The 27279-nt window shown below is 41.1% G+C and overlaps 1 protein-coding gene across 1 annotated transcript; it reads left to right on the forward strand.

Annotated features, from left to right (window-relative positions):
- Nucleotides 1-3892: 3892 nt before the first annotated feature.
- On the forward strand, nucleotides 3893-27279 carry scn4aa (sodium channel, voltage-gated, type IV, alpha, a; the record flags this gene model as incomplete). The annotated part of the gene is made up of 25 exons (XM_083687662.1): nucleotides 3893-4150; nucleotides 4461-4588; nucleotides 4794-4874; nucleotides 5013-5141; nucleotides 5720-5811; nucleotides 6252-6521; nucleotides 6630-6693; nucleotides 7107-7248; nucleotides 8160-8372; nucleotides 9551-9709; nucleotides 10030-10159; nucleotides 11889-12127; nucleotides 12269-12442; nucleotides 12723-13079; nucleotides 16144-16584; nucleotides 18348-18483; nucleotides 19058-19212; nucleotides 20374-20547; nucleotides 20821-20943; nucleotides 22408-22689; nucleotides 24166-24219; nucleotides 24469-24610; nucleotides 24775-24869; nucleotides 25600-25870; nucleotides 25988-27279. Exons 1-25 carry the CDS (start codon nucleotides 3896-3898, stop codon nucleotides 27277-27279), a joined length of 5598 nt encoding a protein of 1865 aa, XP_083543788.1. The 5' UTR covers nucleotides 3893-3895.

Genomic DNA, 27279 nt, shown 5'->3' on the forward strand with positions numbered 1-27279 from the left:
CAATGACCCAAAACATACTGCCGTAGCAACTAGGGAGTTTTTCAGGGCTAAAAAGTGGAAAGTTGTTGACTGGCCAAGGCCATCTCCAGATTTAAATCCAATTGAACATGCATTTAATTTGCTGAAGAGGAGACATATAGCAAAATGTCCTCAAAACAAACAATAACTGAAGATGGCTGCAGTACAGGCCTGGCAGAGCATCACCAGAGAAGATACCCAGTGTCTGGTGAGATCAATGGGTCGCAGACTTCAGGTAGTTATTGCATGCATCACTTTTGGTGGCCTAAAAGGGGGACTATGCCTAAAAAGTGTTGTAATGTCTTCATGGTGATAGCAACATGTACAGAACACCCCTTCAATAAAAACCAAACATTTGGAGTATAGAGCTAAAAGAAGAAAAAATGCTTCACTGTCCCATTACTTACGCAGAGCACTGTATATCATGGCCATTTAGCACTATTTTAAAGCTCAAATCTACGTACTGCACCTTTAAGCAGTTTCGCAGCCACAGCAGCTCAACTCAGCAATATAGTTATAGAAAACAAGCAGCTTCCTACTTTAAAAGTTGAAACACGACCTTCTAGAAATTCCAAAACGACTTTATCGCTGAGCTAAGACTGGTCGTAACATTGACTAAAGAGATGAGTCTTGAGCCTAGACTTGAACATTTAGAGTGAATCTGACTCCGTAACATGAATCGGAAGATTATTCCAGAGATGGGGTGCTCTGTAGCAAAAAGCTCTTCCCCCTGCCGTAGTCTTAGATATTCTGGGAACGGCTAATCTAACAGTTTGAATCATTTATTTGCAAAGTTGTTGAAATGCACTCTCTTTTTGTAAAGCGACGCAGTAGCCCACTCTCCGCTGGTAAGACAGCTGTCTATGGCTGCAAACACATTGTATGTCATTAATTATCCAACATGTGTTATGACCAAGCTCAAATATACACTCACCACGACTTTATTAGGTACACCTTATACCCTAGTACCAGGTTGGACCCCCTTTTGCCTTCAGAACTGCCTTAATTCTTTGTGGCATAGATTCAACAAGGTGCTGGAAACATTCCTCAGAGATTTTGGTCCATATTGACATGATAGCATCACGCAGTTGCTGCAGATTTGTCGGCGGCACATCCATGATGCGAATCTCCCGTTCCACCACATCCCGAAGGTGCTCTATTGGATTGAGATCTGGTGACTGTGGAGGCCATTGGAGTACAGTGAACTCATGTTCAAGAAACCAGTTTGAGATGATGTGAGCTTTGTGACATGGCGCGTTATCCTGCTGGAAGTAGCCATCAGAAGATGGGTACACTGTGGTCATAAAGGGATGGACATGGTCAGCAACAATACTCAAGTAGGCTGTGGTGTTTAAACGATGCTCAATTGGTACTAAGGGGCCCAAAGTGTGCCAAGAAAATATCCCCCACACCATTACACCACCACCACCAGCCTGAACCGTTGATACAAGGCAGGATGGATCCATGCTTTCATGTTGTTTACGCCAAATTCTGACCCTACCATCTGAATGTCGCAGCAAAAATCAAGACTCATCAGACCAGGCAACGTTTTTTCCAATCTTCTATTGTCCAATTTTGGTGAGCCCGTGCAAATTGTAGCCTCAGTTTCCTGTTCTTAGCTGACAGGAGTGGCACCTGCTGCTGTAGCCCATCTGCTTCAAGGTTCGACGTGTTGTGCATTCAGAGATGGTCTTCTGCATACCTTGGTTCTAACGAGTGGTTATTTGAGTTACTGTTGCCTTTCTATCATCTCGAACCATGACCTCTGGCATCAACAAGGCATTTTCGCCCAGAGAACTGCCGCTCACTGGATATTTTCTCTTTTTCGGGCCATTCTCTGTAAACCCTAGAGATGGTTGTGCGTGAAAATCCCAGTAGATCAGCAGTCTCTGAAATACTCAGACCAGCCCGTCTGGCACCAACAACCATGCCACGTTCAAAGTCACTTAAATCACCTTTCTTCCCCATTCTGATGCTCGGTTTGAACTTCAGCAGGTCGTCTTGACCATGTCTACATGCCTAAATGCATTGAGTTGCTGCCATGTGATTGGCTGATTAGATATTTGCGTTAACGAGCAGTTGAACAGGTGTACCTAATAAAGTCGCCAGTGAGTGTATATATATATTATTATTTTTTATAGTTGTGCCCCCTCAGAAACATAATGTACCTCTTAGTTACATTCCCATTGTTACTTTCCCCTGGCGCTGGGTCTGCAGTAAATAATGTTCAGAATTGTGAGAAAACACTACAGAAGACACTACAGCCAGTTTATATGTGTAACATCTGGAGACATAAAATTGCCTCAGTATAGGAGCTGCCCTGTTTTCTACAACTATATTGCTGAGTTGAGCTGGAGTGGTTGCTGGACATAGCTAAATAAGAAAGATATGTGCCGAAAATCCATCTGGATCGATCAACGACATACAGTATATCTAAAAACAAATGTAAGTGTAAAAATAGTGAACCATCCCTTTAATGTGGCCTCCTAAGGTTTTTCCTATTGTTCATAACTACCTCAATGCTAAATGGATTAAAAACTGTCTGGGTGAATGGAGTAAACCCTCGTTAAGTAAAAAATAAGGTATACCTTAAACTGCATGAAGAATAGCTTTATGTTATGTGGATATGACAACAATTGGTTTAAATAGTGGTTCTTGTGATCGTCGATCAGTGTAATCAGGGTATGAAATGATTATGTTATGGTAATAAATGAAAGGCAACTTGTCAGATGTAGCTAATTTGTGGTCAATTTGCAGTGTAAATAATGTGTCTAGGCCTATACCTTCTAATTGTTTCCCCAAATTATTTATAAATGTTGACTTTTTATAACTTTTTTCCAAAAAATGTTAATTGAATAGGTGGGTTCAAGCTTTCAAATTTGATAAATCATACAATGCCTGTGGCAATCTGTGCAATGAATTTTAAAATGGAGGCCGGAAGTAGGTAAGCTCCTCTGTATTCTATTTTCTGTTTTTACTGCAAATGTCTGTGAATAAACTACAAAAAGAAAACCTGGACTAGAAGAATATCTGTCAGAAACAAAAAAAAAGGTTAAAGTTCTATTAAATTGCATTGGTTTTCAATGGGACAGGGCAAATTTAGGGTGTAGTTTGTCAAGTGTTTGTCAGATTAGTGCTCCCTATAGCCTCTCCAGGGTATAAACTGTAAATCAGTGGCTCCACCTGTGAGTCTGGCAAACCTGAGTGTAGCAGAGGTGATTTGGATTCAGGCTCTCATGATGAGGTAGCCCTGCCTGAGCCATGTACAGTAAAGTCAAGTGTCGCCCTTGGACCCAGGTTGAAACATTGGTGCTGTGACCCGTATAGGTCTTCCTGTGGAGGGGGAGGTCATATAATATAGCTGAAGGTGATTTGGAGTCACGCTTGTGATGAGGTAGCCCTGCCTGCATGTTTAATACTCATATTAAAACAATAGTTGTTAATAAAGCTTTACAAATGCTCAATGTCTTGGTTTTCCAGAATGTTTGTGTAATCATTTGTAATTCTGTTCTAATTCTGAGGTTTTTTTTTCACTACACACTCTGCCTCTTCTCTCTCTCTCTCTCTCTCTCTCTCTCTCTCTCTCAGTTTATGCTAAATGATGGTTCCTCTTCTCATTGTCTCTCTCTCCCCTTCTAGCTCACTCTAGAGAGACCCCGGTGTGGTGGTATCTCTTCTCATTGTCTCTCTCTGCCCTTCTAGCTCACTCTAGAGAGACCCCGGTGTGGTGGTATCTCTTCTCATCGTCCCTCTCTCCCCTTACAGCTCACTCTAGAGAGACCCCGGTGTGGTGGTATCTCTTCTCATTGTCTCTCTCTCCCCTCATAGCTCACTCTAGAGAGACCCCGGTGTGGTGGTATCTCTTCGCAATGCGAAGATGGCACCCGTGCTCCCTCCCACAAGCGCCAAAGTGTTCCACCACTTCACCTCAGAATCACTGGCGGAGATCGAGAGGCTCCTGGAGGAAAGGAAAAAGGCAGCTGAAGTAGAGGGGTATGTGGAGGAAGGGCCATTGGCCCCCAGCAACGACCTGGAGGCTGGCAAGAGTGTGCCAATGATCTATGGAGATGCTCCCCCAGAGATGCTCAACACTCCTCTGGAGGATTTGGACCCCTTCTACAAAACACAGAAAGTCAGTCCTGGCCATCATGACACAACCAGCAGTATCACTAGGCAATTAAACTTAAACCATTTAAAACATATATATCTTCATATCAAGTGCAGTGATGTAGATTGTTAGCCAGGTAGGCTATGAGCCTTGATTAGCTTGCTTGTATTTCTCTATATATGGAAGAATGTATTACGTATTCCCATATAATTACCGAATGCATGCATTTATTTTCATGGTTACAGCAAAGTTTGCCTTGTATTTCAACAACAACAATCGGTTATTTTAGTCTTTCAGCCAAATATAGGGATGCCCTTTATGCAATCTTTTTCAGACCTTTATTGTGATCACCAGCGGACAGACAATCTTCAGGTTCAATGCTGAATCAGCTTGCTACATTCTAAGCCCCTTCAATCTTCTGAGAAGAGGATCCATAAAAATTCTCATACATTCATATCCTTTATGATTTTGGAAACATTTTGGAGGGGGGCTAGCCAGGATGGTCTTGATAATGATTATAATAATAACATTATTTACAATGCACTGTTTGAGTTATGCTTGAGTTAAGTTGTGTATTGTTTATCTATACATACAGCCTTGATGTCACTAACTGGAGTACAATCAGAGTACCAATGAATTTGCCTTGACTCTATATCAAATTATTTAGCCTGTTCATAATGATTACCATTCTTTCGAACTGCATATTTATGACAATGAGCAACCCACCGCCATGGAGTAAAACTGTTGAGTGAGTATACATATAACATACTCTTTTTCCTCTTAATCAGTTTTCCTCAACATACTATACTACTAATGCAGAAATGTACACTGTACACACATAACATTGCAGTGATCATTGGAGTTATGAAATGCTTTCTCATTGCAGATATGTTTTTACTGGTATTTATACCTTTGAGGCAACAGTCAAAGTGTTCTCTAGAGGCTTCTGTATGGGGTCATTTACATTCCTTCGAGATCCATGGAATTGGCTAGATTTCATGGTGATCAGCATGGCGTAAGTATCTGAATAACCAGTGATAGACATGTTAGTTAATTGGTTCATGGTTAACAATGAAATATATTTTCCTAAATGTAGTGTAGAAGGTTAAGTTATTATTCATGGAAGACATTACTTCTGCCTATTCTGTACCTATTTTACATTTGTATGTATCATTTGTTTGTTTTAGATTTTCAGTATGGCTACATAGGGCAACAAAACACAAAACTACATTCTGTACCTTTAATCTTAGGAATTTAAAAACAAATTGGAACACTGTAAAATAAGAAAAATTATGCAGAAGAAAATTATTATGAGGTAAACAGGCAAATGACATACAACACTTCTTGTTGCTAGATGGGTAAATGGTTGGACCACCCTCTCATGCACTGCCAGTTAGCCAGGCCATTTGGCCAAAGTAGTGGACCAATCTAAAAATAGACTCCATTAAAACATATCATATACCACACTGAATGCCGGCAGTGCATCAGCAGTGACAGTTTGAACAGTTTAATGCAACCTGTCCAAAATAGGATAATTCAATGAGTTTCCTTTGGCTAATGGTGTTGCTATGTACAATGTGTCTGTCTCCTCAGGTACGTTACTGAGTTTGTTGATCTAGGCAACATGTCAGCCCTTAGGACGTTCCGTGTACTCCGAGCGCTTAAAACAATCACTGTGATTCCTGGTATGTTTTCATTCATTTTTCACCATGTTGACACATATTACCAGTATTGGCGAGACTAGACAAATAGGAATTATATATTTTATTATATATAGAAACTTCAAAAGCATTCTCCCTGTATGCATTTAATCGATGATTTGATCTGGTTTGAATGCTCAACCTTTGTTTCAATTGTGATAGTAAACTGAACTGAACTAAATGAGAATACATATTCTCAGATGAGAACACAGCTGGATTAGGTTAATAGTTTTAGCAGGCCCATTGTCATGTTTGGAGATGTGTAGGTTTATTGTTGTTGGAAACCCTTCTATTGAGATAAGGCTTATTGGATGGCTTATTGATCTGTGGTTTCATTGACAATGTTAGTGATGTCAAAGGTTCAGGTTTATGCAAGGCCTTCTGTTCTACTATTTCACTGACATGCATTAACGCTATTTGGTCAGGTTTGAAAACCATCGTTGGTGCGCTGATCGAGTCAGTGAAGAAGATGGTGGACGTGATGATCCTCACCGTGTTTGCCCTGGCTGTCTTCGCCCTCGTCGGGCTTCAAATCTTCATGGGAAATCTGCGCAACAAGTGTGTCCGGTGGCCAATCCCCACAAACCAAACAGGATTTGATGATTACGACACCACCCCAGTGTTCAACGACACCATGGCCTTCAATGACACTACGAATAGTACATTTGATTACATGGCATATATTGACAACATTGGTAGGTTTAAATAATTTAAAAAACAGTCTGTCCCTTAACTTCATGCTGATGTTTTCATACTGGCTAAATAGATTTTATTCTGTGTTTGAATTTACCTGTCAATTGCAGAAAATCACTACTATTTGGAAGGCAGCCTGGATGCTCTTCTTTGCGGAAACAGCTCTGATGCTGGGTATGTTATTATAACTGAACAATGTAATTCCAATAAATTGTAATGCAGTCATGTATGTTTAGAACTCTTCTCTATGAATGTTGAACTAGACCTCTCTAGCAAAACAGCAACTATATTAAGAGCTACACATAACATTGTTTACTGTACTACAGCATATAATGGCCTTGACAAATCTAATCGAATAGTTGGCTCCTTGTAATTGCAATTTCCACTTGTGGCCACAAGGGAGCCAGATTTCATGTTAGCTCCTTTAAGAGAAATTAAGAGAAAGCATACTTCTCTGATAGAGAATACAATGAAAATGCAGAACTGTCAAATATACTGTAAGTCCAAGTTTTAATCAGGCAATCAGTGTTGTAGCTAGATGTTAGATGGCTTTGCAAACTGATTCTTCACCACTGCCCTGTTGATAGAAAGTGCCCTGAAGGGTTCGAGTGCATAAAGGCTGGGAGGAACCCCAACTACGGATACACCAGCTACGACTCTTTCGGCTGGGCCTTCCTGGCGCTCTTCAGACTCATGACGCAGGATTACTGGGAGAACCTGTTCCAGCTGGTTGGCACTTATTTTCCTCACTATTTACTCCTTGTGTTATTATTATAGAGTAACTTAAGGTAAACCATCTTTTCCCGTTGAAAACGGTCTATGTAGCATTGGTAGTAGTCATATACATAAATTCTAGCCCCCAAATTGACTAAAAAGTGTAATAATGACACTGGACATAAACCCAGTATTTTCAAGTTCAGTTTAAATTGAGTCAGTCCGAAAACAGACCGTGATTTTCAGCCAGTTGTGATGTCTCTTCTTTCCCTGACAAATGTTGAAGGTTGGGCTTAGGATGTGACATCAAACCACACCTACAAGAAAAAAATCTTGGTTTCAGTTGCATTTTTTTTTTTTAATGAGGAGGAGGAGGAGGAAAATCAAGGCGAAATCAGCCAATGCAGTCCCTCTTTAATGCTTAGATGTGCTGTTGAACTGCTGTCACCCACATTTTATTAAGACATGGTTTATCATTTCCTTTTAACATTCAATTGTCATGTCTTTCTAGTTTTGTTTTCAAAAATTAGATTTTTGCATTAGCATATAGTTCTTTACAATTTCACTGGTATTGCCATGTTATGTCCATGGAAAACGTCTTGCTTTGTGGTTCCTAAACCAGGGGTTTATTTTTGTAAAATGATTGGAAAAGCCTAAAAGGGACAATACAAAAATTATGACTAGTAAAGTACTTGCACAGGACAGAAAAGGAGTTACACTCTCTACTATAGACTTAGTTACTGATAAGAGAGAACTAGAGTTTCCAACACTTTGGCATTCCTGGCTGTAAAAAATGTTAGCACTCTGCAGTGCCAGAAAGTGACTCAGAGGAGGTTTATAAGGGATCTCTCTGTACTGCACAATTTACAACTATCTCAGACTGATAAAGTGTCCTCACAGTTCTGTACCTGCCTCTCCCAATTCAGACCCTTCGAGCAGCGGGGAAGACCTACATGATCTTCTTTGTGGTGGTCATCTTCTTGGGCTCCTTCTACCTCATCAACCTCATTCTGGCTGTCGTGGCCATGGCCTATGATGAACAGAATGAGGCCACTCTGGCAGAGGCTAGGGAGAAAGAGGAGGAGTTTCAGAGGCATATGGAGCAACTCAAGAACCAAGAGCAGGTCAGGTTACAGTCGGTATCCCTACAAGGGTATTGGAAACATTGGCATGTTATAGGAAACATTGGTATCGTTTACTCTACAAAGCTGCTCTGGGAGAACTGCAGTTTTATCTCTATTCTCTTTTGACGGTTTTCTTTGATGGTCAGAAAACAAACAGAAACTTCGATCCAATTCTCAGTTTTAACAGTTCCACAATCCGAAGAATGCATGGCAAAAAGTGTTGTGTAACAAATAAGTGTTAAGTGTAATTATTCAGCTCTGTGGTGTGGGAATACCCGGCAAGCTATAATTTGAATTTGTTTGAGGGCTGGTTGATTCACAGGTTACTGAAGAAAGTGATTGTCATTAGGATCTCATCTGGTTGCTTTTAGGTGTGATTGTATGTTTTGTATGGAATTATACAATATATGTATATAGTATATATGTATGTATGTACTATTTAACTATGTACTGTATCTGTGTCTATGTCTGTAATTTGCTGCTGTCTTGGACCAGGTCTATCTTGTAAAGTCTTTCTTATAAAGAGATTATTTATTGTTTTTTTTTCTCAAAGAGACTAACCTTATTCTCAGACACTTCCGCTCAAGTGCTCAGAAGGTCTGGTGGACCAACGCATCAAACTTGGCCTTTGATGCATTAGCAATACAAAGACCTGGAGAATATGCTTGTCATCACCATTGGCTTAATCGGCTTAATCTACCAACCACAACACCTCCTCCAGTGCCACACGTTTCACCAGAGCCACACCTCACAGTCGTGTGATTTGCTGAAATCAAATAATGACAAATACTTCACTCAGTAAATTCACTCACACAAAGGCCAGGTTTGAGTCCTTGTTATTCCAGGCTGTGTGCAATGGCCTGGGGACAAGGTTACAAAGAGACTAACCTGAATACCTGAATAGGTTAATACATGAAAAGATATCATATCCACAAACTATGATGTGAACATAATTTTTGGAAACCTCTGAATATTATATGTTGTTACATATCACAGACATATAACATGTGATAGTGAGGATGTTAATTTTTATACTGTTTCTGAATTCATTCCTAGTTAGACTTGTATTCACGTAATGGAGAAATAGTAGCCAAGCTCTGTGACATACCTAGCCCTCTCTCTTAAACCAAACTAAAGCTGGAAATGTTTCTAACATCGGTTATTGATTTATTTATCATTGGTGTTTGAGACAGGCACAAGCTGGGAGTCAGGCAACCCTTACCAGTCATCACACAGGGTCAGAGTTAGCGGATGATGAGCAGAGTCTCAGAGAGGAGGATGAAGTCATCAAGGACTGTAATGGGAGAATCGTGCCCCGACTGGTCATCAACCGTGTGCCCTCAGAAGAAGAGGTTAGTCTGTGACCCTCTGCTATGGTTTACCTTATCAGGTCAAAGGTCGTAGGTCAGAATGTTGCCTCAGGGCTGGGAATGCATGTTGTGTTGGCCAGGTTTCTTGGTGTTTGTCTGTAAATGCAGGTTGCTTTGCCTAATGATCTTGGGAGAATTATAAGTGCAACTGTCTGATTTGATTACTTGAACCTAGTGTGAACCAAATGCTATGACTTTGTACTCTGGCTTTTATATGGTCCTCTTGGCTCTAAATACAGAGGTCGGCCAACAGTTCTGACAACTTGTGACCAGTAATAATGAGTTTAAACATCTTTTTCCAGTCTGCTACAGAGGACGAGCACAAAAAGAAGAGGTCCATGGGCTCTTTGCACAGCATGTGTCACCTGGAGGAGCCTGGCTTGAAACATAGAACTGGCAGTGCTCTCAGTGTCCTCACCACAGCCATGGAGGGTATGAGAAAGAAATATAATGAGGATGATGATGATGATGATGATGATTGAATAACTATAGAAACGGAGGCAATGATAGTATTTCTACTTAAAATAGTTTGAGAATAGATTGATAAATTAACTGAAATGTGACCAAACTTCAATATTTATTTCATATAAATGACAGTATTACATGCATATCTACCTCTACATACAGCATCTATGCCATGACATCTATTTCTGAGCTCTGTTTTGTGCCTTTCAGACAGATATAAACATCTAGGAGATGTGTCATGTCCCAATAGCGAGTTTTGAAATGCATCAGGCTTAGTTTGGACTGCATGCAGGCAATGCTCTAATGTGAAGTGTAATTGCCGAGCTTATGATGCGGTTGTTAACATGGCACTCTGATCTCTCAGTCATTACAGTAGCATGACAGAAGCATTGTCTGAAGCCTGCCACACAGAGTAGTGTTAATCACATTGTGTGAAGGAGAGATCCCTGTTAACGTACAGTTGCATGCCCTCTTGGTGCTAAGCTTCGACTATTTCAGCCTGGCTATTTCAGTTGGGCTTGAATTCTGTGTTGTCCGCTGTTACGGTCTATTTTACTTCAATGGCTTGAGTATTGCCTAAATACCCCTGAAACATATCCCATGTGTTTAGGAAGTTGGACATGTCAATGCCATCTACAGACACTAGTGGCTTTAGTGCTGTTCCTTCATGCTTTTTTATTGACTGTAAAATATGGCTATCAAGTATGTTACTAAATATCCCAAAACTGTATTGGTGAATTAACAGCCAAGGTATGTGTTACAGGGTTCTTCCCAAATAATGTAAGAGTGGGGCTGTGAACTTGGGGAGAACCCTGGTGTTAGATTATGTTTATTTGTATTTTGGGTAATCTCGGATCCCAGAGTTTAGTCTGACTATAGACTGTGAAACTATATTTTGGGTAACCAACCTCTTGAGGCCGATATGTGCACAGGTATTATCAGGTGGAGGCTGACAATCTTTACTTTGACCTCAGTAATTTTGGATCCGGGTTTTTGGAGTGTGGAGCCGAGAGAGGAGGGGGTGCTTCGCTGTCCCATTACTGACACAGGGCACTGTATATGATTTATTATGTCATGCCAACGATAGTCATAGGAGTTGGCTAAAGCATACGGACCAGGAGCCAGGCTAGGTTAATTCTGTCTGAGACCTCTCCTTTGTACACCAGCGAACCTGATCAAACATTTTACTTTTGATGAGTGATTTTTCTCATGCAGCCTTAAATCTCTCAGCTAATTCTCAGAAACACCAGCTTTTTCGATTTAGGACTGGCAACGTGGCAAGAAATATGTGGGGAGCAGTAACACATTCCAGGGGAGTCACACATTCCAGGGAAAGCCATACCATGGAGATCATATTTTGAAACCGGAACGTGTAGATTCCATGTATTTACTGTTCCTTGTCCGTAATTATGTAATTAAGTCAAGAATGAAGAGATGAAAGATTTGTCATGTAGCATCTTTGTATGTTCAATGTATTTGTTTGCATTGGATAAAGGCGTCTGCTAAATGCCATAAATGTAAATGTAAATAACCTGTAAGTAACCTTAAGTAGTCATCTGAACGTCTTTTTTGACGGTGTTCATGAGAGATAGGAGAGGCGAAAAGGATGCCTTTCATTCTCCCCTCCACTTTCACCCTGGCTGACTAATATAAGTCCCCTTACTCATACTTCCTTCCTCTCCTCTCACTCTAATAGAGCTGGAGGATCTCCAAAGGCCTTGTCCTCCCGCATGGTACAAGTTCGCCAACACCTTCCTAAAGTGGGACTGCTGTGTGCCCTGGGTGTTCTGTAAGAAGTGGATGTTGTTTGTGGTGACGGACCCATTTGTGGACCTTGGCATCACCATCTGCATTGTGCTCAACACTCTCTTCATGGCCATGGAGCACTATCCTATGAGTCCTGAGTTTGAAGATGTTTTGTCTGTGGGGAACCTGGTGAGACAGATAGTTCAGAACCTGGGAATATTATAGAGAGATATTTCAGACCTCAATGAGCCTTCACACCTAAATCAAAGTTTGCCATATGGACCTAGCTGGGCTTCATTTTTTGAAATGATGATATGTACACCCTTCTAGGTTTTTACTGGGATCTTCACAGCAGAGATGGTCTTCAAGCTTGTCGCCATGGACCCCTACTACTACTTCCAGGTTGGCTGGAACATTTTCGACAGCATCATTGTCACATTCAGTCTGGTGGAGTTGGGGCTGGCCAACGTCCAGGGCCTGTCAGTCCTTAGGTCCTTCCGTTTGGTAAGACACACTCTATTGATTTCCACTATAAACTACACGTCATGGAATCTTTCCTTTATAATCATTCAGTTGACTGGGACAATATACAGTGATTTTAATTTCTGTTTGGACTTCAACTTGAAAGTGACATGGTTGGCTATTCATCTTATCATTGTCCCTTGTCCCTGGTCAGCCTAAAACAGGATTCAACATAGCATCAGCAAAATTTCCGTCCATGAAAACCGCTATTTGTGTATCTGCTTGTCTTTCTGTTCATTAATGTACTGTGTGTTGGAGGCAGCTGCGTGTCTTCAAACTGGCCAAGTCCTGGCCCACCCTCAACATGCTGATCAGGATCATTGGGAACTCAGTGGGTGCCTTGGGGAACCTGACTTTGGTGCTGGCCATCATCGTCTTCATCTTCGCGGTGGTGGGCATGCAACTCTTCGGCAAGGACTACAAGGATTGTGTGTGTAAGATTGCCGCTGACTGTGAGTTACCACGCTGGCACATGCACGACTTCTTCCACTCCTTCCTCATCGTGTTTCGTATCCTGTGCGGGGAGTGGATCGAGACCATGTGGGACTGCATGGAGGTGGCTGGAGCCGGGATGTGCCTCATAGTCTTCATGATGGTTATGGTCATCGGAAACCTGGTGGTGAGTGCAATAATGCTTCATCCTTAAACTCAATTGTAATCTTCATCTTGAATGCCAACCTTAAACCTTAACCTCCATCCACAGATCATTTTGCACAAAGGATTTGATAATACAGGAAATGTAGTACTATACTCAGAATGTTAATTAACTAAACATAAATTAAGTATGACCAAATGTTGCATCTGTACATTTTGTAAGCCTTGTCTTATTATTATGCTTTGATATAGATGTATAAATAGATAGTTAATGCTAAAGCAGGATTAATGTTATTTAAGTAGTGAACATTTCAGAGATCACAGATAATGCCCCTCAACAACACATGCAGTGCCTAAACTCTGAACATCTGCCGCTACTGTTAACTTGTAAATCTCTATAACTGTTATCTGAAATCTCTGCAGACCAAGTGATTATAGTATTATAATACTCAGTCAATACAGGAGATCTGGTGGTCAGCTGATAGGGAGTCTATTGTTGCCCCCCCAGGGACACCAAGGACAGACAGACAGACAGCTGGGCAACAGAATAATTTCCAGTAGGGGGGCTTACAGTACAGTGTGAAAAATATATACACATCATGTCTATGAACAGCAATGTAGCAATGTAACAATATTTCTAGTAGGAGCTGAAATATGAATTCAGTAGCAATACAATTAATGGAGCTGAACTATAGGAATCCAGTATTATGAAATTAATATAAGAGAATATGTGGAAAAATAATTGCATGTGCTGAGTATGGCATTTCATTATTCAGGTAAGTTTAGGCCTGGTTATCCACAAAATGTTTGGCTGAGGTGGCTTGACATTGCAGTAGACAACATGTGAGGCAGACAGGAGTGCAAAATGTGGGGCCACGGAACCCACTGTCCCAGACATTACGCAATGGCCTCACAGAACAAGGACATGCATTTATATGTTGAATAATATTCTAACCTGTGCACCTTTCTCCAAATTTCTAGGCATACATATTGATGAAAAAATTTAAATCACACAATCCAACGAAATTGCTAGGAATATTGGTGATATCTTCTACCTAGGAAAATTACTGTAAATTTGAACTATACTATGATATATCTGTTTACTTCATGCTGTAACATTGTTTGGGGCAGCACTCACAAGAGCAATCTAAATCACCATTTCATTTTGCAGAAGCGTTGTGTAAGGATGGAGACCTTCTCTGACCACCTCACTAGCTCATACCCTTTGTTTTATAGCTTTAAGATTCTTAGCATCTATGACGTCAACAAATTACAGATCTGCCAATTTGTTTTAAATTTCAAAATGAATCTTCTACCTATCAACTTTCACAACATGTTTCAGTTCAACAAACAAGTTCACAGTTACCCCACAAGATCATCCTCTAATCTCCATACTGCCTATTTCAGAAGTAGTAAAAGACAATTCTCAACAGAGGTCTGGTTTTTCTGGAACTGCCTCCCAGATCATCTGAAAGATTGCACTAACATTGGCCAATTTAAAAAAAAATGAACTGTCGGACGAACTGTCTTAATATTCCTTTTCAATTGATTCCTTTCATATAATTTTTTTTTCATTTAATCAATTTATTTTTAACTTCTGTCTCACTATACAAATTTTAGACTAGCCAACATTTTAGACTAACCAACAATTACATACGTTTTTTTTTTAAATTTTATTATTAATATTATATTAATTTTCTATTTTACTTTTTTCTTATTATTCTATTACTTTTTAAGGGAGGCTTCTCGACAAGCCCTACCGGGTTTCTTAACCTCCCCTGCACAATTTGCTTTCTTCTTTCATCTGTTATTGTGTGTGTGCAAATCCTAAAATAATGCAGGTGAGCTCATCACAGCTGATCACATAAGCATCATATTCACGACGTGAGCCAAATGCATTTCCTGTGGGGTTATTCATAGAATGAAGAGGAAATGGCTCATCTTGACAAGCTAACAAAAGCACTGGGTGGCATGTCCCCTTTGTGCCAAAACTAATATATGCCCCCCCCCCCCCCCCCCCCCAAACAACAGACAGAAAAAAGCAAAGCGATACATGCTATTTATTGAGCTAGAGGGGGCTTCTATTTAAGTCAAATGACCTGAGCCAGCAAACAGTGGTTTTGACCTTGGGTATGTGCTAAGACCCAGCTCAAGTGAGCCCCCTGGCAAGGAGGCAACAAACATGGACAGCTGAGCAAGTGGCATGGCGAGAGGGGCAGGGGATCTGATTTAAGACTTTGTCATACATCAGCAAAATGCACACTAATTGATAGGGAGGTAATCAAATGTCCTATCGATGCTCTACCTTATAGAACATATGGGATTTACGTTAGAGTTGCAAGAAATGCTCTACCTCACTATAAATTGCTCTTTGAATTAGTAGAGGACCGCCATTTATTTTCCAATTGCTGATCTTGTGTTTTGAGAAGGTATTTTCTGTCTATACCTGTCTGAGGATGTTTTATTCCATAGTAAATATCATGTTATAAATATGAACTCTAAACCTTCTCGAAAGGCCTGTTTGCTGTTTCTGACCCCCAAGTCCTTTAGTTCTTCATTATGGTCTCCAACCATATATTGTCACTACTATACCCTTCTGCCCTCTCAGATTTGTTCTCTCGACCCCCCACCCCCGCAACCCTGTTCCTGCTGCCCCTCTCAGCCCATTCCCTGTGCCCCTCACTGATTCTCAGCTCCCACAATGGAATGAGAGAGATCAGCCTTCCCCAGACCCATGTAATCATGATCCCCATCTAAACCTGGGAAATAGGAACCGAGAAATGGACTAACAGGGTTTAGATACTAAAGATAGCCGCCTCCACAAGAGCCGGCAGACAACATAATATTTATTGATGCGCCATCACAGGACAACACCAACTTGATACTTAATGTAGAAGAGTCATCTTGTTTCATGCCATGCAGATAGGAAAATTATTTTTTGTAATGTTTTATGTTTAAGTCAAAATGTGTTATGTCTGTTGCATGATTTGTCCCCTCAGTCTCCCTGCCTTTATTATTTTTTTTATTTTTTTTACACATCTCTCCCTCTCTCTTTTCCTTATCCTTATGTTTTCTCTCTATCCTCGAAGGTGCTGAACCTCTTCCTGGCCTTGCTGCTCAGCTCGTTCAGTGGGGACAACCTGTCCAGTGGAGACGATGACGGAGAGATGAACAATCTCCAGATCGCCATTGGCAGGATAAACAGAGGCATAGACTGGGTCAAGGCCTTTTTCCGTGGCATGGCCATGCAGATACTAGGCAAAAAGGCCAAGGAGGAGGAGGAGGGCAAGGGGGATGAAGAAGACCCCAAAAAGGAGGCTTTTGCCCTGAACCACTTGGACACCGACCAGGATTTAAAAATGGCCAACCGACCATCTAACTGCATGGTTGAGGGGAGGCCTTCAGGGTACATAGTGGATGCAGAGATTAGCCTCAATGTGCCTATCGCCCAGGGGGAGTCTGACCCAGATGATGACGACGATGAGTCTAGGTCGTCAGAAGGAGAAAGTGAACATGGTCAACATTTAAAGGTTTGATGGCAAATTTAAGATATTGATAGTAAAGACAGGACCATTTGTGCTATCCATTTGCTTATGATGATAAGAATCAGGACAAACATCAGTATCTATTGATAAGAATAGACTTATCTGACTGAAAATTTGCTGAAATAGGTAATCATTATGAGATGATATAAGACATTATAATAATAATGCTGTCATACATGTGAGTCTTATATGTGCTATGAACATATTATAACTATATGCTTTAAAGGTCCTGTGCAATCAGATCTTATCAAGTAAGTGTAAATTATACAATGTCATGTCTATATGTGTTTCCCCTTTCTAATTAACAGATGAAAACTAGCATAGATTGTTCAGTTAGCCAGCCAGATGCGGTCATATTTCCCATGAAACGAAACAGTGCGTGCTTACAAGCAGTTGAGCAAACTTAACGGTGCATAGTGTATAAATGCTTACTTCAAACCACAATAACTAAGACTTTATATCACATTTTCATGCTTTTGTAACATCAGTGTCAGACCATGGCCACTGAAATTGAGATAGATTCACTGCTAAAGTGGCAGAGGGTGTGTAGTAGTGGAGCTACAGAATAGTCATCGGTGATTGGTTTTATGTACATTCCAAACTAGGTACGTAGGCAATTTTGGAGTCTAAAAACAATAATATCAATAGCATTAAATCATAGTTTATGTGTCATTAGTGACTTTGGGTGTAATCAATCAGTGTCAAAATGCTGATTCTGATTGCACAGGTCCTTTAAGCAAAGTGTTACTGAATGGGTGACTTTAAAGTTTCAAATTCAGTTTTTGCTGATATTATGGTGTAAGTGGGATCTGCACTTTTGATGTCAAGGCTTAGGTTAGTAATTGCATTGCACCAAGACAGTCCAGACACTCTCCTACTTTAAATCAGGCGTTAAAACTCACCTCTTTAGACAGGCTTTCCTGTAAGTCCTCCCTGTGACTTGTTTGTGTTTTTGTTTGTCTTTGTGTTTTGAATGGGGCACCATAAATGGGGGACCATAAATGCCATAATTTGTATGCCCTGGCGTACAGTTTTTGCCAATATCATTAACATGGTCATGATTGGCCATACTGTTGGGCTTGTGGGTGTGGTCTGTCATATAAAAACTGATAAATCGAAGACGGTCTACCGTATCGCTATAAACCCATCTCCAAGGCTCTCCCTTGACCATTCTCAGACCGCAGTTTGATCCCATGACCTTGCCATGAGGCTAGACGCTAATCACTGTTTGCAGATTTAATTATTATTATTTTTATTGTTATTATGATTATTATTATTAGCAAGTTATGATTTTTCACACTATATTTAGCATGCCAACAAGGGGCGGTAACACTTTTGGCATTTGTGAAGTGTTTAAAATGAGTTTGTAGACAGTTAACTATGTCGTTTTTGAATCAATTATCAACAGGTTCATTGTTCACACCCAACAATGCTAATTTTAGGTGAAGCGAAGTAAAAAAAATCTTGGCTGGCTGACTCATGCTGTTGGACCATAGACTACTATCTAGGTGTCAATAAAAGGAGCTACTACAAATTTGTAATGTGGATGAACTTTCCCTAGCCACAATGAATGCATAGCACTACTGGCTATTGTGTGGACAAAACTTACCTGGTTCTCCAAGGACAGATGCTACAACATTCCATGTTTTTTCTTTGGGCAGAACTTCCTTATATAAAGGGTCGCTGGGGGAATTCTTTGTGGATGAAGCTGTGCATTAATCATTCAATCTTTCTCTTCATCCTCCTAGCTGATGGGGGCACTGGATAATGACGAGTCGTCGGTGTGCAGCACGGTGGACTACCTTGCTCCTGAGCCTGAGAAAGAGGAAGATGAGGAAGAGGAGGAGCCCGAGCCGACGGAACCAGAGGCCTTCTTCACTGACGGTACACAGGAAGTATAGTTCACTGCTGTAATACATCTTCTTTTTTTTTTTTTTTTACCTCCACCTCACTCCCTGCATTAGTTTGTTCCTTTATTTTAGAAAGAGGGATGAGATGGGCAATAGTAGGTTTGACCCCAACCATGCTGGTCACTGTTTGAAATTACCTAGCCAACGTGGTATTTTGTAAAATGCAGTGCTGTACAATGGATGAATTTCATAAAGAATAGAATATTATATTCATAATTTCATTGTATTGATAGGCCAATTGATTGTAAATTGCATTAATTAAAACTGTACTCCTCTTTGTAAATAACTTCCATTAAGTTATTTCAATTATATGGCAGATAAAAAAAGGATAAGGGGGCCTTGAGCACATTATTCAAATAACTCAATGACAGTTACTTTTGCAAATACCCTCCACTCTGTTTACAGATTTGTTTAGGCTCTCACTGTGAGCTTGAATAGAGATAACAGAGTGCTGCTATACAACTTGAGCTAAATACATCACCTTAGGGACACATACAAAAATACAAACAAGATACAAAGACACATTGTTGACATTTCTCTCCCCTCAGAATGTGTGAGGAAATGGCCATGTCTGACGGTGGACATCACTCAGGGCAAAGGCAAGAAGTGGTGGAACCTCCGTCGTACTTGCTTCACCATCGTGGAGCATGACTACTTTGAGACCTTCATTATCTTCATGATCCTCCTCAGCAGTGGAGCTCTGGTAAGTGAGTCTTCTCAGTGGACCCAGCCATAGTCCTATAGGTTTATTTTTGATAAAGTTACTGAACTTATTAATCACCTCCCTCAGGTCTCACGAGCTTAGATACTTTCAGGACAGACACAAAAAAGACACAGGAGATATCTATTTATTTTGTTATTGTATTTATTTATCCAGGCAGACACACTGAGACTGAGGTGTCTTTTGCCGGTGTGCCCTGTTTACAATACAAACATAACTACAAAACAACAGCTTAAAAAACACAACTCAACAAAATACAAAATACACACATTAATCAAGAAACAAGAGTATGTCTCTGGTCCCTAATCAAGGACTTAAAACTCATGTCAGGGACCAAGTGCTCCAACAATTCTAATATAATACACCAAGCACAAGGGGAGTGCAGTGGGTCTCCTCCGCAATTATGGGCGTTTGTTTGGCTCAAAAGAATGTGGTTTCCCGTGGGAATTCCTTTCGTTTGTTTATTTTTCACTTTTAGTCTTTTTTGGTACTCGGTAAGGCGGGGCAACAGACATTGTGGCATCATGTTTCACCTATGTCAGTGACAACATTTGTAGGCTGTGTTGGTAACTGTAAAGTTCCACTAACATTATTATTTTATGATGTGTTTTTTTTTTTTTTTTACGACATACGACAATATACTGTAATTCAATAAAAGTGTTGCAGACAAAAAAAAGATGACATAGTTGCGGCCCCTAAAACCATGTGAACCAAAGATTCTTTGGTGATTCGGTGTCAACTGCCCTGACCAACCGGTGTCAACTGCCCCACCCACTCATTGCCAGAGACTCGTTGCGAATCTATGCTAACTGAAATTTTGCTGAACAAATTATCAATTTAGCGGCCATGCTCACTAAAGGGTGCTGTTGTAATTCCTCCGGTGACCACTGATGCTGATAGCTGATTAAAGCATGAAATTCATCATTGGATGGCCAATAGAATGTGTTGTAATCAAATAAAATCAATAAAATGGTTTTCCGGCTGTAAGGACGGGGTTCCGCTATAATCATTCACAATTACAATGGGTACTGTCATTGTGTCCTTTGTGTTGCTCTTGTGGTTTGATATCCATTTTATAACATTCTGAAAGCCATGATGTTATAGTTTAATTGATAACCATTCATTCTGGGTGACTTTTGACAGGCCTTTGAAGACATAAACATTGAAAAGCGCCGAACCATCAAAATCATCCTTGAGTATGCTGATAAAATCTTCACCTACGTCTTTATCATTGAGATGCTCTTAAAGTGGTTAGCGTACGGCTATAAAACCTACTTCACTAATGCTTGGTGTTGGTTGGACTTCCTCATCGTGGATGTAAGTGTCATTCTTTTGTTTTTTAAATGAAATGAACATGTCCATTTTACTATTTCTACGTTAAACCTCACTTAGACAAGACAGTTCTTTATCATTGTGAATGTGAGCTCAATGATAAATAGAACCTAGAGAGACATAACTTGTGTTATGTTAAGTCAGCAAGTAATTCAAATCTGTCATTTTGTTTTGTCAGCAAAAATTACAGTTTTCTGAAGTCAACCATTTGATATCATTAGTTGTAATGACTTAAATAAAGTTTTAATCCCACTTCAGGTTTCCTTGATTAGCTTAGGAGCTAACTGGATGGGCTACTCTGAACTTGGACCAATTAAATCTCTCCGAACACTTAGGGCTCTGAGGCCTCTTCGAGCCCTGTCAAGATTTGAGGGGATGAGGGTGAGTAACAGCCTGCCTCATCCAAATATAGAACCCTCCTGCACACACATATAACCCCTAGTCCCTACCGTAGACATTTGTGTCCATATTAAACTAACCTGACTGTCCCTTTTCCTAACCAAGCTGGCTGAGGTGCATGCTCACAACATGGGTGTTGTAACAGAGTTGACTGAGGTAAGAGTGCTGACTGAAACGTTTAAGAAAACCTCGTCCCCTGGCTATTGTGCACAGCACAGACAAGCCTGGAATATCAACCACTCAAAGTTGACCTAATTGGGAGTGGCCATCGAAGTCTATGGGCATGACCTTACTGAGTAAAGTATTTGTCATAATTTAATTTTAGCAAATCACACTACTGCGAGGCGTTGCTACAAATGGAGGCAGAACCCGGGCAGGAACTTGAGGTGTGCTAGCAAAAACATTCCCCCTGTACTGGGCGCAAAGGAAGAAAAAAAACAATACAAGCTAGCTAGTTCACAAAGGACATAGCAAGCTAGCTAATAATGGCTTCACAGAGGAAAAAAAAGCCTAATACACCCTCAGAATCTGCGGTCGATGTGTGTTGCGCTTGTGCCTAACCCAGACTCAGCCAGTGTGTCTAACCAGTGGGAATAGTCATGTAGAAACAGACCACCAATTCCATGGCCAAATAATCCCATTTAATTTGTTTTAGCTATGTCCTTTGCTGTCAAGAATGATCAAGTCAAGTCAAGATAAATGACAAATGCATTAAGTTAGCCTACTTGCTGCAATAGCCGGTAGAGAAGAAGACTAGTCAACAGTATAATTGCAAACAGAGATATAGATAACAACACCTTACTTACTATACTTCCATTGATTGCTGCTAACGAAGGTCTCTGGGCGAGCCAAACACTATCCTGAAGTCTTTGTTTGCAATCTTACTATCCTGGTGTTTGTCTCTGCCAGCGATCAGAGCAGGTATCTCTTTCTTGAAACATCTTGGTTTGATCCTCCATGATCGACAGCAAAGGACATAATACTAGTAAAATTGGATTGTCTGGCCATTGATGGTGGTGGTCTTAACACAGAGCACAGTGTTGGCCATACCTGGTAGATTAAGCTTCTGCAATAACCTGTTGGCAAGCAAGCAAAAACATCTCTTTGGAGACTAGTTTTCTCAAACAAATCCTCTGTACATTTATTGATACCTTTATTGATGTTGATGTTACTGCATGCAGTTTGCACACTTGTGACAGAACTGCATCAAAAACTTCTTCTGAAATGTCCCTGTTGCAGATTTGGCGAGTGCATACCAGGGAAACGTAAAAAGGGGGAGGGTTAGGGGGAAGTCGTTGTTGGAGATGATTGGTTGATAGATTAAGCCGATTAAGCCAATGGCTATACGCTGTCCATTTTCGATAATCTTTCTATTGGCTTAATGAAGGTGTATTGTGCCAGAGGTGATTGTAGTGGTCATGACTGTTGTCTCTTCTTCACGGGCAGGTGGTGGTGAACGCCCTGGTTGGGGCCATCCCTTCCATCTTTAATGTGTTGCTAGTGTGCCTCATCTTCTGGCTAATCTTCAGCATCATGGGGGTCAATCTGTTTGCCGGAAAGTTCTACCGCTGCATCAACACCACCACTGATGAACTGTTCCCCATCACTGAGGTCAACAACAAGAGTGACTGCATTGCCCTCATGCAAGCCACCCAGGAGGCGCGCTGGGTCAACGTTAAGGTCAACTACGACAATGTGGGCCTGGGCTACCTCTCTCTGCTACAAGTGGTGAGCACAAGGGCTTCTGGGTGCCAGGTCCAAAAACAACCCCAACGTATCCAATCCTTTCAGATCTAGTGCCAAGAGGGCACAGGATAGGTGTTGTTTCTGGACAAGCCCCTGCTCTCTAGTCAGGTAGGATTTGTCCCAAAAGAGCAGTGGTGTTTTTAACACCAAAATTCAGGTGGGGCCAGTCAAAAACTCTCAGATGCACACAGTCAAACAAAACACATCGGCAGTAATAGAATGCAATAAAACACTGTTCTACACGCTATACTGTATATTCCCATAGCAGCAATAATGCTCAAAATAAAAGCTTTCATAATATACGACCAGTTCAGAAGTTTGTGTACAGTACCTGGACTTTTATAGCTCCTGTCCACTGATTATCTGTTTTCTCTTATTGCACATTATTGTGGTTTCTATACATGCAGTATGCACAGTTAAGTCAAGTGGATTGTGGATAGTCACATTCTAACTGTTAAATTTGAAGGCTTAGTTATAATATCATCAAGCGGTCGGGGTGTTGAACAAGTAACTGATACCTTAGCTTTTAATCAAGTTGGCAAACAACCTTTACCATTACCCACGTAAAGTCCAGGTATTTAACTCTGGCAATACAACCACTAGTCTGACCATGGGGCCAGCGGACCATTGCCTTGCCTCAATGGAGAGCAATATGTTGAGCATGCACACCTCTCTCGTAGCTTTTATTGACTGAGAGGGGCCGGCCCCGCCTGACCCCACCACGCTAGAAAACAGTAGCAGTGAACTAACCAGCCAGTTATGGACACATTTTGTAGCCTATATCAATCAAAGCAACACTGTGAATGTGTTATGATCCCAAGCAACTTTTTCACAAATAAATTGATTTGCTAACGGTAAGATGTGATATGTGAGTGTCTAATTTAATACAACAGCATTATCTGAATGATGCTAACGGACCTATTTTTTAAATCAGGTGATTTTGAAAATCCTGCTTCCTCCGGTCCCATAGTTCAACCATTTTGGACCACTGTTGAGGGTACTTCTATTTGAGCCAGGTTTTCATTTTTTTTTCTTTTTTCTTTTTTTACATTTTGTGCAGCAGATGTACGGTTTAGAAGTTTTAATTTCATTTTGGGGGAATTTTTAAACGTCCTCAATGGACCAGCCTCCACTGGCGTATTAATTTCTCCTGACTGGTATGGTCTCTTGTCAAATCGTAGCTTGTTACAAAAAGTAGGCACATCAAAAGAAAATATGTATTATTACCTGTTAAGTTGACATGTTAGGATCTTATCTCAATGGTCTGGATAGCAGATTTTGAGATGGAAGCTAACCAGTGCTAGAAGACTTTGTAAACAAACAGCTATTGTAATTGCAATTTTGACTCGTGGCCACAGGAGACCCAGATTTAATTTGTAGCTCTTTCAATCACTCCCCACTAACTTCATGTCAACACAATTGTATAGCATCTTAAAGTAGTGCCCTGTCTCTCTGCAGGCTACATTTAAAGGCTGGATGGACATCATGTATGCTGCAGTGGATTCACGAGAGGTACTCATTTACTAATTATACAATTGAACAAAACATCTTTGTATTTTGTAGTGTGTTGTATATTATTCACAATGCTATATTTTAGATTAAAAAATGTTAAAAACAGAATACAGAATTAATACTATTGCATTTAAGCCCATGCTGTTCTTAATCAGGTTGATACAAAGTTTGTAGGACACACGGATAATGGTGGTGTCAGCATTATGAAATTGATGTTATATTTTTTTAAACCCATTTGTTGTCCCCCAGCCGGAGGAGCAGCCTTCATATGAGATCAACCTCTACATGTATATTTACTTTGTCATCTTCATCATCTTTGGCTCCTTTTTCACTCTCAACCTCTTCATTGGTGTCATTATTGACAATTTCAATCAGCAAAAGAAAAAGATGAGTATCAGATAATTGTTTTCACTTGTTCATAATATCAATTGCTGGTGGGAAAATCCAGGTTTGCCCATATATCAGACTCTAGATTAAATATGCAGAATTTGAATTGATGATGCAGTATATGAATGCCAATAATAACTTTTTGTTGATTGCTTCTGCACTTTGGAGATGACATCTTCATGACTGAGGAGCAGAAGAAATACCATGAAGCCATGAAGAAACTTGGCTCCAAGAAGCCTGTGAAGCCTATCCCAAGACCCTCGGTATGCAATGTAAAATTGGCATTTAGTTACTATAACCACACCCTAATGTTACTCTAGTAATAGTAATAATAGTAGTGGTACTAGTACTGGTGGTGGTAACTTGATTTAATCTATTTAATCTAAAGACAGATTCACTCCAAGTAAGCACCCATAGCATGGTGGAGGTGAGCCAATAAAAATAAAAACACCCATAGAAAATAAGTGACATGTTATAGACAAAATGTAATGGGATAAACAAATGTAAGGAAAGTGTTTTTGCTTACAACTGCAGTTACAACTGCATAATCATTACAATACGAATACACTAAATATGTTCATAACGACCCCACAGGCATACTATTTAACATTGCTATCAATGAGGGGACAGCTCTCGTCCCCGCAAAGGGGCATGTCCGCAGACTGAAACGTCATCCTATGGGTATCCATGAAAGTGTGTTTTTTTGATGCATCAAAAACGTTAACCTGTAGGCCAGCTGTTTCCCACTCTGTTTCTATTCTATCTAAAGCATAAGACACAAAAAGGACAGTGGAATTTCATTCTCCTTTTGAAAAAGAAAATTCAAGGTCATTCTGTATTTTAGGAAGACAGTAACAGCATATGACATCACCTAGGAACGCATGACATAACCATCCTCTTCGGCACAGCACTGGTGTTAACAGACCAAATTACCCTGTGGAATTTCTGTTTGTCTCTCTCGCCCTCTCTTCCCATGCCCCTCTGCCCCTGAAGAATGAAATCCAAGGTGTGGTGTTTGACTTCATCTCTCAGCAGTTCTTTGACATCTTCATCATGGTGCTGATCTGCCTCAACATGGTGACCATGATGGTTGAGACAGACGGCCAAAGTAAAGAGAAGGACGACTTCCTTTACAAAATCAACCTCATCTTCATTATTGTCTTCACCGGAGAGTGTTTGCTCAAGATGTTTGCCCTTCGACAATATTTCTTCACTATCGGATGGAATATTTTTGATTTTGTTGTGGTCATCCTTTCAGTAGTAGGTATGTAATCTGGCACATTTTTACAGGCAGTTTATGTGCTTAAATGGGCTTAAATAGTGTTCTTGGATGGAAAGGTTTGATTGCTTCCTAACCGGTGTACATCTCATTCCATTTCAGGTATAATGCTGTCAGACATCATAGAGAAGTACTTTGTGTCGCCCACCTTATTCAGAGTTATCCGACTGGCCAGAATAGGCAGAGTCCTGCGTCTCATCAAAGGAGCCAAGGGCATTAGGACGCTGCTGTTTGCTTTGATGATGTCACTTCCTGCCTTATTTAACATTGGCCTCCTGCTTTTCCTGATCATGTTCATCTTCTCCATATTCGGTATGTCGAACTTTGCTTATGTCAAACAACAAGCTGGCATCGATGACATCTTCAACTTCCAGACGTTTGGTAGTAGTCTTATCTGCCTGTTTGAGATTACAACCTCGGCAGGCTGGGATGGGCTTTTACTCCCCATCCTAAACAGTGGTCCTCCTGACTGCGACCCAGACGCTGAGAACCCCGGCACAGACGTTAGAGGTAACTGTGGCAACCCTGGCATGGGTATCATGTTCTTCTGCAGCTATATCATCATATCTTTCCTGGTGGTGGTCAACATGTACATTGCCATTATCCTGGAGAACTTCAATGTGGCCCAGGAGGAGAGCGGTGAGCTGCTGTGCGAGGACGACTTTGAGATGTTCAACGAGACATGGGAGAAGTTTGACATCAATGGCACTCAGTTCCTGGAGTACAGCCGCCTATCAGAATTCTGTGACACACTGCAGGAGCCCTTGCGAATCGCCAAGCCCAACCGGATCCGCTTGATCGCAATGGACTTGCCCATAGTCACCGGGGACAAAATCCACTGCTTGGACATCCTGCTGGCCGTCACCCAGGAGGTGCTGGGTGACACCACGGAGATGGCAGCCATGCGGATCAGCATCGAGGCCAAGTTCATGATGAACAACCCCACCTCAGCTTCCTTTGCGCCCATCACCACCACCCTCCGTCGCATGGAGGAGGAGGTGGCCGCCGTGGTCATCCAAAGGGCTTACAGAAAGCACCTTCTCAAACGCTCCATCCGCTACGCCTCCTTCAAGAGTCGCTCTAAGAGGCTGGTGACAAAGGAGGAGGACAAGCCTCCGGAGACAGAGGGACTGCTGGTGCGAAAGATTGATGTGCTCTACGGGAACGACCCGGATCTTGCCGCAGAGATGGAGCTGGCGTCGTTGCGAGCACAATCCAGCCCAGCACATGTTACGTCTGACGCCTCAGAGCATACACAGCCCTCTAGACCGGAGCCCATTGGGCCGCACCTCATGGTCGTTCCCGTTGAGGTCACCAGTGAAGTGGTGTTGCGCTCTGCCCCCAACCGTAACCTCTCAACATCACAGGGCAGTCTACGAGAGTCAATTGTATAA

Source organism: Argentina silus (assembly GCF_951799395.1).
Source record: "Argentina silus genome assembly, chromosome: 16".
Taxonomy (NCBI): Eukaryota; Metazoa; Chordata; class Actinopteri; order Argentiniformes; family Argentinidae; genus Argentina; species Argentina silus.